The sequence below is a fragment of the Tenrec ecaudatus genome, chromosome 10 (assembly GCF_050624435.1).
Source record: "Tenrec ecaudatus isolate mTenEca1 chromosome 10, mTenEca1.hap1, whole genome shotgun sequence".
Lineage (NCBI taxonomy): Eukaryota > Metazoa > Chordata > Mammalia > Afrosoricida > Tenrecidae > Tenrec > Tenrec ecaudatus.
Window position 1 is genome coordinate 1,219,207 of NC_134539.1, and position 9,822 is coordinate 1,229,028.

The 9,822-nt window shown below is 53.5% G+C and overlaps 1 protein-coding gene across 1 annotated transcript; it reads right to left on the reverse strand.

The window, feature by feature from the left end:
• Positions 1–5,000: 5,000 nt before the first annotated feature.
• On the reverse strand, positions 5,001–7,927 carry LOC142457728 (trichosurin-like). The gene is made up of 6 exons (XM_075558843.1): positions 7,832–7,927; positions 7,213–7,337; positions 6,410–6,483; positions 5,870–6,042; positions 5,330–5,456; positions 5,001–5,059 (listed from the first exon to the last, which is right to left on the reverse strand). Exons 1-6 carry the CDS (start codon positions 7,925–7,927, stop codon positions 5,001–5,003), a joined length of 654 nt encoding a protein of 217 aa, XP_075414958.1.
• Positions 7,928–9,822: the final 1,895 nt, after the last annotated feature.

Below are 9,822 nucleotides of genomic sequence, written 5' to 3' on the forward strand. Positions count from 1 at the left end.
CAATCACAAATAAAGGTTCCCAAATAAGAATATGCTCAGACCTATCAGCAGAAACTATGAAGAAGAGGAGAGAGTGGAGTAACATATTCAAAAAATTGAAGGAAAAAAAAAAAAAGCAAACCCAAGAATACTCTACCCAGTCAAATTATTGATCAAGATAGATAGAGAATTAAGAGTCTTCTCAGACAAGGAAAACCTCAATGAATACATTAGAAGAAACCCAGCCCTATAAAAGATCCTTACCAACCCAGTATAGGCAGAAGAAAAACACTCACTGAGCACAAATAAGAGACCACCACATAGAACAACCTCACCCAGAGGGCAACAAAGAGAAAACAGACCCCAAGATAGCATTGGCTTAAGGATGGAAAGAAGTTAAGAATGATACACACACACACACACACACACACACACAAATATGCACAACACACTAATTAAAAAAGGAAGGTAGGAAAACACCCAACACAAAAAGTATAAGTCAGATAACATCACAGAGTCTGCAGATGGAGATAATAACTCTGAATATCAATGGACTGAACTCAGGCATTAAAAGACTGAGGCTAGCAGACTGTCTTAGAAAACACAATCCATCAACCTATTGCTTAGAGGAAACACGTCTCAATGCTACAAACAAAAATAGGCTGAGAATCAAAGGCTGGAGAAAGGCAGCCCCAAAAATATCCAGTGGGAAGCAGACGCCCTCTTCAACAAGTGGTGCTGGGAAAAAATGGATATCTACCTGCAGAGAAATTAAGCAAGACCCTTATCTCACTCCATGCACAAGAATAAACTCAAGGTGGATCACAGACCTTAAAGTTAAACCCCAAACTATTAGGGCCATCAATGAGGGAATTGAGACCAACTTGAGAGCTTTGGCACAGGGAATACATAGGCTATCAGAAATAGGGAAGGACACACACACAGAGGAGGCAGAAATTGACAAATGGGACATACTGAAGATAAAACACCTGTGTATATTGAAAGAAGTCACCAAGAGAGTAATAAGACAGTCCGCGGACTAGGAAAACATTCTTAGCAATGACACATCAGACAAAGGCCTTATAACTAAAATCTACAATACTCTGCTAGCTTCCAAAAAGAAAAAAAAACATTGCCCACTGAGGAGGTGGGCAAAAGACCTGAAGAGAGTTTCACAGGGGCAGAAATCCGAATGGCCAACAAACATATGAGAAAATGTTCCCTATCTTTAGCCATAGGAGAAATGCAAATAAAACAATAATGAGGTACCACCTAACACCCTCAAAGACAGCCCAATTAAAAAAAATCAGAAAGCAACAAGTGTTGGAAGGGCTGTGGGGAGACAGGAACTCTCATGCACTGCTGGTGGGCTTGTAAGTATGTACAACCACTATGGAAATCGATCTGGCGATATCTGAAACAGCTGGACATTGAGTTACCATACAACCCAGCCATCCCCCTACTAGGCATCTACCCAGAAGAGGCAAGAAACAAACCACGGCCAGACATCTGTGCTCCAATGTTCATTACGGCACAGTTCACAATTGCAAGGAGTTGCAAACAACCCAAATTTCCATCAACTAAGGAGTGGATTAAAAAACTGTGGTATATACATACAATGGAGTACTACGCATTGCTAAAAAGCAGTGATGAACGCATGAAGCATATTGCCACATGGGAAGAGCTGGAGGAAGTGATGTTAAGCAAAGTAATCCAAGCACAAAATGACAAGTACAACATGAGCCCGCTGAGGTAAGCCTTTAAAAAAATGCAAAAGGGCCATAGGGAAACAGCTGCTGTATACAAACATTCCTGGAGTGAGGACCAGGTAGTACGGCAGTGGGAAGACCAAATCCAGGGGTGCATGTGGTAGTGAACTAAAAAGGGTAGGGGAAGAAAACAATTAAAAAGAAATGGGTAGCAGGGGAACAAGGCACTAACCCACCCAAGGGGAGAGCATTGTTTATATCTCCACAGGGAAAGAGGGATCAGACTTCAACCCGGTGCTCCAAGATGTGAATGCAACATGCCAGCATGGAGTAGGGAACCAGTGGAGAGGTCTGAGGGGCCAGCCCCAATCCAAACTATGTGGACAGCTGCCCCTTCCCCCAGAAGAATTTATTTCAGAGGACAGCACTGAAGCTGCAGCTCAGGGAGAGGGACATGTCTGATCAGAGCACACGGGAGCAAATGAAGGGGAGGAGGAGAGAGTGGAGCACATCCTGGTCCACCAAGCCTTGAGGACGATATTCCCACTCAGAGCAGCCAATGCACAGAGAAGACCATATGGCCAGCCCCACTATGAGACACGACATCCCTCACTGACCCATAGCCCTACAGAGGGCAACACTGGAGACATAGTATGGGGATTCCACCTGATCTGATCCCACCACACCAAGGCAAAACACTTAGGGCGTGCAACAGAATAGCAAGGGGAACAGAGCAACGAAGCTGATTAAGGGTAATGTAACTGAGAGGAATTCCTGTAACCCAAATGAAGGCGGAGCATGATAGTGGGGCAAGAGGAAAGTAAAACAGAGGAAAGAGCTAAGAAGCAAAGAGCATTTATAGAGGCCTAAATATAGGCATGTACAGATGTAAATATATTTATATATGAGGATGGGGAAATAGATTTAGGTGCATATATTTATAAGTTTAGTATTAAGGTGGTAAGTGGACATTGGGCCTCCACTCAAGTACTCCCTCAATGTAAGAAAACTTTGTTCTATTAAACTGGCATTCCATGATGCTCACCTTCCCGACACAATCGCTGAAGACAAAGCAGGTGCATAAGCAAATGTGGTGAAGAAAGCTGATGGAGCCAGGCTATCAAAAGATATATAGTTTAGGGTGTTAAAGATTTGAAGGTAAAGAAACGGCCATCTGGCTCAGAAGCAATAAAGCCCACACGGAAGAAGCACACCAGCCTGTGTGTTCACAAGGTGCCAAAGGGATCGGTTATCAGGCATCAAAGTACAAAAAGTTATATTATTGTGAATGAGGGGGAGTGTGGGTGGGGACCCAAAGCAAAGCCCATCTGTAGGCAACTGGACATCTCCTTACAGAAGGGTCGCAAAGAGGAGACGAGCCAGTCAGGGTGCAGGGTAGCAACGATGAAACATACAGCTTTCCTCTAGTCCCTAAATGCTTCTTCCCCACCCCCCACTATCATGATCCGAATTCTACCTTACAAATCTGGTTGGAGCAGAGGATGTACACTGGTACAGATGGGAACTGGAAACAGGGAATCCAGGACAGATGATCCCTTCAGGACCAGTGGTGAGAGTGGTGATACGGGGAGGGTGGGGTAGAAAGGGGGAACCGATTACAGGGAGCTACATATAACCTCCTCCCTGAGGGATGGAAAACCTAAAAATGGGTGAAGGGAGACGTCGGACAGTGTAACACATGACAAAATAATAATTTATAAATTACCAAGGGTTCAGGAGGGAGTGGGCAGTGGGGAGGGAGGAACAAAAAATGAGCTGATGTGAGGGGCTTAAGTGGAGAGCAAATGTTTTGAGAATGATGAGGGCAATGAGTGTACAAATGTGCTTTATACCATTGACATATGTATGGATTGTGATGAGTTGTATGAGCCCCCAATGAAATGATTTTTGAAAAAAAACACATTTCTTCCTCTTGTTTTTCCCTTTAACAGTGGTGACGGTAAATGTTTGTCTTTGTAAGATTGACTAAGCTTGCTAAGCCTAATGTTCTCTGTTTTTATCCAGGTCTTGCCACATGTGAGAGAGTGATCATTGTATTTTTGTTGAGGCATAAAATTCCATACTGTGAATTACTAGAGTCTGCTTATCCATTCTTTTATGGGAGGGATTGCTGGTTGTCTCCATGTTTCAGCTACTGTGGACATTGCTGCAATGCACATAGGTGTCCTGTGCCTGTCCTGTCATGTTCGTCGTTTACTTAGGGTGCGTAGCCAGTAGAGAGACGGCTGGATCATAAGGCACTTGGACTTGCATTTGTTTAAGAAAGTGCCGCATGGACACACTGATTTCCATAACGGCCATGCATTCTGCAGTCGCACAGGGGTGCCACAGTGCTCCTGCCTCCCCATCCTCTCTGGCGTGTTATTTTCTGTTTCGTTGAACTCTGCCAAAAGTGTCCGTGAGGTGATAACTCATGGTTTTGATTTGTATTTCCCCATCTGCACACTTCTTCCTGTGGTTGTCGGCTATTTGTCGTCTTGGGGAAATTGCCTATTCGTGCCTTGTGACCATTGTGAATTGGATCAGTGGCACTTTTCTTTTTAAGGTGAGATGTTTTCTATAGGTTTGGGAGATTATCCCTTTGTTGGATGTCTCATCATTGGTAACCCCACTCCCACCCCGGCTGCGGGCTCTCGGCTGACTCTTAATGAAGCTTTGGATTGTTTGTCCAGGTCTGACTGTACCAGCCCCCGTTCTGCCCGGTGTCTGACACCGAGTGTCTATCTGTCCTCTTGTCCTGGGCAACTTGAGAGACCCCTTCTTCACAAACGGGGGACAGAAGGTGGGCTTGCCACTCTTTTGCTTGTTTTCGGATCTGGGGTGTCGAGTGAGATAGACACTCACCCTTGACCCCTATGTCTTCCTCCAAGAGAGTGGAAGGAGCCAGCCCCCCACGCTCCCCCCTGAGGTATCCGCACGACCTAAGCGGGAGGTCCCTGCCCGAGACAGACACCACTGGCTGTACTTCGGCTCTATTGGAGCAGAAGAGAGACTCCATGATGGACCACGGCCTGGTCCCTCGGAATGCATGCCCCGGACCCACAGGCCAGACTGCCCGGCCGCCTCTCAGTGGACACTGGGGGCCACAGCTGCCTGACCACAGACTTCCCTGCCCGGCGTGGGTTACATAAAGGCGCCACAGTGAGAACAAGGCTCCTGTGCTGCGTTTATTCATCCTGGCCCCAAACGAGCTGAGCTGCTCCGGGCCTAGATAGTTCTCAAAGGTTCCAGAAGCTCTCTCTGATGTGGGCTTGCATCTTGGTCGGGGAGGCAGGGGGCGGGACACAGGGACTAGGTCAGCTTCCTCCCATCTCCTCCCTGCCGAAGGGTCGGGTGTCCAGGACCTGGAACTGGGCGGAGGGACAGGAGGGCAGGGGGAGCAGGGTCACCTTGGGAGGAGACGTGGGAGCCCAGTGACGGATCAGACGGACAGGTGTGTGCTGAGGCCTCACTGAGCCATCCTTAGATAGACATCGTCTGGACCCACTCCCCTAGGAGAAGATAGGAGCAGGGTGTCACCGCGGGGAGGGCCTCCCCTCTCCCCTTGAGAGCGGGTCCTGACAGAGGGCAGCACCAGGAGGGGTTTCCTCTGCCGACACCGAGGGGAAGGAGGAAGTCACCTTCCTGGGACAGGTCCAGGATGTTCTTCTTGGGGATGCCAAAATAGACGACCACGTCTTCAAACATTTTGATAACGACGTCCTTCACAGCAACGTTCTTCCTGACGGTGGCCAGGAGGAGAAGGTTCTTTGGGATCGAGTGAAAGCCAGTAACACAGCTTCTGGCTTCCTGTGTGGAGGCTGCCTGGCCTCCACAGGGACTCAGACTTTGGTCGGGGTGGGGGTGCGCTTCGAGAGCAAAACGGGGACCCCAGGGGCTTCTGATCCTACGCAGTCTAGAAGCCCCCATGTCTCCTCTTAGACCGGACAGACATCTCCATGGCCTGAAGTCAGTCCCAGCTCCCCTGGAGGCTGGTGCCCACCCCCGGCTGCAGGCCTCTGGCCCTGGGGCACCCAGCGACAGGTCGGACCTCCGGCATGGCTCATGGACCCTCTGCCTCTGACATTTCAGAAGGAGCCCCTGCCCCAAGTCCCTCCCAAGTTCTTGGCCCTGAGGCCCAACCCCTGCCCACCCCCACCCCCTGTGGGTCCCTTCCCTACAGCGCAGCTGGGTGCTAGGCAGGAGGAGATTCGGGTGCAGCTGTGCCTGCCCCGGGACCCAACGTAGAGCTCCCGTAAGGAAGTGGTCTGGCCATCCTTGAAGTTTTGTGTGAGCAGGATCACGTGAGTGTCCGGAGACCCCAACACAAAGACCACAATGTTCTCCCCGTAATCTGTGAAGGGGGCCCACGTGACCTGGTGACACCGGCCCCTTGCCCAGCCACCTGAACGACACCCACTCACCGGGGCCGCAGTGCCCTGTGTCACCACATCGCAGTCGCCTGTGGCGCCCCCACCCCCACCCGGGCCCTGGCTTGAGAAGGACCCCAGGAGCTCACTCGGGCAGGGCCTGGTGCAGGTGGACGCCCTGCAGGGAGCCCCTGCCTAGGGACAAGGAACATGTGCAGAGCAGCAGGGAGGCAGAATCACCAGGGCGGGCCAGGCAACACGGGCATGGATCCGTGTCCCAGGGGCCAGCCACGTCCTTCCTGGGGCTGCGTCCTGGGACCCTGTCTTCAGGCCCCTCCAGGGGGTACTTACAGTCCACCTGGTATCTCCCACAATCGCCGGTCTTTGTGAGTGTGACCTCGATGGGTAGACAGCTTCCATTCTCCCTGGGGAACAAGAAGGGTGGGGCGAGGGTGTCTCCTGGAGGCCGCCCGGCTTCCACAGAGGAGACCCCTGCTGAGGGCCAGGGAGGGCTGGTGGGAGACACTGGGAGAGGAAGGAGAGGACTGTACTCTAGACACAGCCCCCGGGGTGTCCCAGGCAGGGTTAGTTGACAGTGATGTCGTGGATCCCGGGGCAGTCAAGTCCACCACATGGTCCCTTGGCTCGCTGATAGGGGAAGATGCCTGGAGGGTGTGGGGTGGCATGTCCACGGGCCTGACCCCAAGGGCACCCTGAGAAGCCCACCCAGAGCAGAGTCCGCCCACCCCCTCCCCTCAGGCCACCTCACTCTGGTGGCACGACCTGAGGACCACAGAGCTGCCCGGGGCTCAAGATCTACTGTCTGGTGTCCGTTAGTGTCAGTCCTAAGAAGGCATGTCTCCAAGCCTTTGGGTGGCTTCAGGAAGGACCTTCATTCGGCAAGTGTGTGAGGAGCCCCAGTTGGTGCCAGCACCCACTGCGTGGCCAGGGCACAGCACGCTAGCAGCAGTGGGAGGCACATCCATCGGCCTCGCTCGGCTCCGGGCCCAGGTTGCTCTGCCCACCCTGGCTCTCGACGAGAAGTGACGCCACGGTATGCTGCTTTCCAGGGGTGGCCTCTCCCAGGCTGGGCTGCACAGGTCATGAGAGCCCCCCGAAGATCCTGTGTTGGGCACCCCCAGGGGCTTGCTCACCTGGACACCAGGTTCACCTGCATGTCCCCACTGGGGAAACCCCAAATGGAGGAAATGAACATCCTGAAGGTGCCCTGTGGCTTGATCTTGTCCAGCCGATCGGAAGCTATCTTGAAGGACGTCCACTCCCCCGACATCGAGAGAGGGTCACCAGGAGAAGATGGCCATGAGAATGTGACTCCTGGGGTGCCCGGCCCTCCCGTATGCTGCTCACCCGACCAAAGACGCCGTCTGTTCTAAACAAGGCATCTCTAAGGTCATCAGCAAAGGCTCGTGGCCCCTTGTCCAGACGAGTGTGGACTAGTCAGGGGGGAAACCGCTGATCCAACTCTGAGCACCCACTCGTTCCTCAAGGGTGGGAAGTCAGTGTCGGGTCCACATTTCTGCAGAACACTGTCCCGGCCCCTGTCCACCCCCACCCAGCACCCCCAGCTCCTGAGCAGGGGGAGGGCTGTCACGCTAGGAGGGAAGAGATCTGCAGGGAGGCCCCGGGGTGGGCCGTGTGTCGGGAATCTGCACGTCCATCAGGCTTCGCACACTGCGCGCACTCGGGATGATGAGAAGTCCTGAGCCACAGAGGACCAGAGCCCATTAGCCTGCACCCCAGCCGCCACCCCACCTGTTCTGCATTGAGCTGGGCCAAGCCGGGGACACCATCCAGAGACTTGTGGGTGCAGACCAGGCTCAGGCTGACAGACAGCAGGAGCAGCTTCATGTCGGAAGAGCGGGGTGCGCCTCGTCCACAGAGCGATGTGTTGGGGATCGGGGCCGGCATCTCTTATATCCCCTGCACGGCTGGACTCCTCCAGGAGCTCCTTCGGCCAGCAGTGAGCCAGCATTCGAGGCTGCCAGGCCAGCTCTGCTTGGACACCACATCGAAACCTCAATGAGCCATGAATGAGGAGAAACAGCATTCAGCCGTGCATACTGGTCACAGGGCGGCAGCCCCAGGGAGGGATGCCAGCACACACCAGGGGCTCCAAAGCCACAGCCAGCCAACCTGTTTGCCAGGCTGGACAAGTTCTGGGGCTCTCCCTGTGGCCTCAAGCCACGGCTGTGCGATCAGTTGGGACTCCTCGTGGCCCTTCGGACAAGGTGGAACTGCCCCCCGTGTGTTGTGAAGGCTGGAAATCTTCGTGGGCAATGTGCAACCAGCCCTCTTTCTGCACCGCCATGACCCCCCTCGCCCTGGTGGTCGTTGAAGCCAGCTTCCGAGGGAACCAGAGCTCTACAAAGCACCCCGAGTGGCTGCGAGCCAGTCTGGTCTCACGGCAGCCCACTGGGACAAAGGCGGGCTGGCTCCAAGGTTTTCCAAGGCAAGTGGGGGGCTTGTGCCAGTGCCTGCCGGCAGCATCAGGAAGCATGGGCGGCCTGCAGATTCTGCGCTTGGCCCGGCTATTGTTTAGGCGAGCGCGGGTCCTCAGGGACGTCGTCCGCACTGTGGGTTTTGAGGCACAGAGCAGACGCCCCAGGCCACTCTTCTCGCTGCTCGCCCACAAAAGGAAAAACAAAATCAAGATTTTAAAAAATGCGGCTCTCTTCCTTGAGCTCTGCTCAGCACGTCACACAATTCTGCTGCCCGGCCGAGCAGGAAGGGGTGCGTTCTCCCCACTCCCCACGCCGGAGCCCATCACCCCCAGCCTCCCGCTCCGTGGCCACAGGTCGTAATGATTTCACCCACCATCTTCATGCCTCCTGGCTTCCTCCCCGGAAACATGGACGAAACAGAGACTGAGTGCAGGCAGGGACGCAGCCACAGTGACCATGTAAGAAAGTCCTCAAAGCAGACACAATGTGACGTTCAGATGCATTGAGAATGGTCCACAGGAGGCCTCGCGGCAGGTGCCCCCATGCCCGTTCCAAGCGCGCTGGCTGAGAACGGCTCCATCCCGCTCTGTCTGACACCAGCCGCTTCACCTTGCTGCTCCGTGGGCAGCGGGGGCTCACCAGGGACGCCGGCCTCCGTGCGGGGGCACCCTGCCAGTTAGGCTGAGCTAGAGGACGTGCGCTGGCTTCCTCTAAAGGCGTATGTGTCCCACGACACGTCTAGGTCGAGCCGCACTGTGCCCGGTGTCCTCGGACAGAACGATGCATTCGAACAGTGCAAATGGCGTGATCACGGGCATCCCTCCCCGAGTAACACGTCACCTGTACTAGGAGCCGGGTAGCAGGCAGCTCCAGTTTGTTATCTCAAAGCAGGGCCAGAAATAAGAGTTCTTGTACCCTGGTGGTGTGAGGGTTCAGTGCTGGGCCTCGATCCCGCGTGGTCGGCAGTTCAAAACCACCAGCAGCTCCTCAGGAGAAAGACTGGGTGGGCTTTCTACTCTAATAAACAGTTACAGCAGCGGTTCTCAACCTGTGGGTTGTGACCCTTTAGGGGTCGAATGACCCTTTCACAGGGGCCGCCTAAGACTATCAGGAAACACATATTCCCGGTGGTCTTAGGAACTGAGACACCGCTCCTCTATCGTCTCCAGGGGGGTCTCCCCGCATGCAGATACACCCACCTACGAGTACCCGGCGTGAAGACTGTTCCCCAGGCTACACCATGCCCCAAGACAACATTTCATGGATTTGTCATTAGAAATAAATAGTTCACAATATATAACT

Excerpts from the sequence above, each read along its gene's own strand:
- LOC142457728 (XM_075558843.1), bottom strand. The coding sequence starts at position 7,927 with ATGAAGCTGCTCCTGCTGTCTGTCAGCCTGAGCCTGGTCTGCACCCAC. Across the intron at positions 6,484-7,212 it reads CAGGTGAACCTGGTGTCCAG|GGAGAATGGAAGCTGTCTAC; the intron begins GTGAGCAAGCCC and ends CTTGTTCCCCAG. Across the intron at positions 5,060-5,329 it reads CCTGGACCTGTCCCAGGAAG|TTCCAGGTCCTGGACACCCG; the intron begins GTGACTTCCTCC and ends CCCTCCGCCCAG.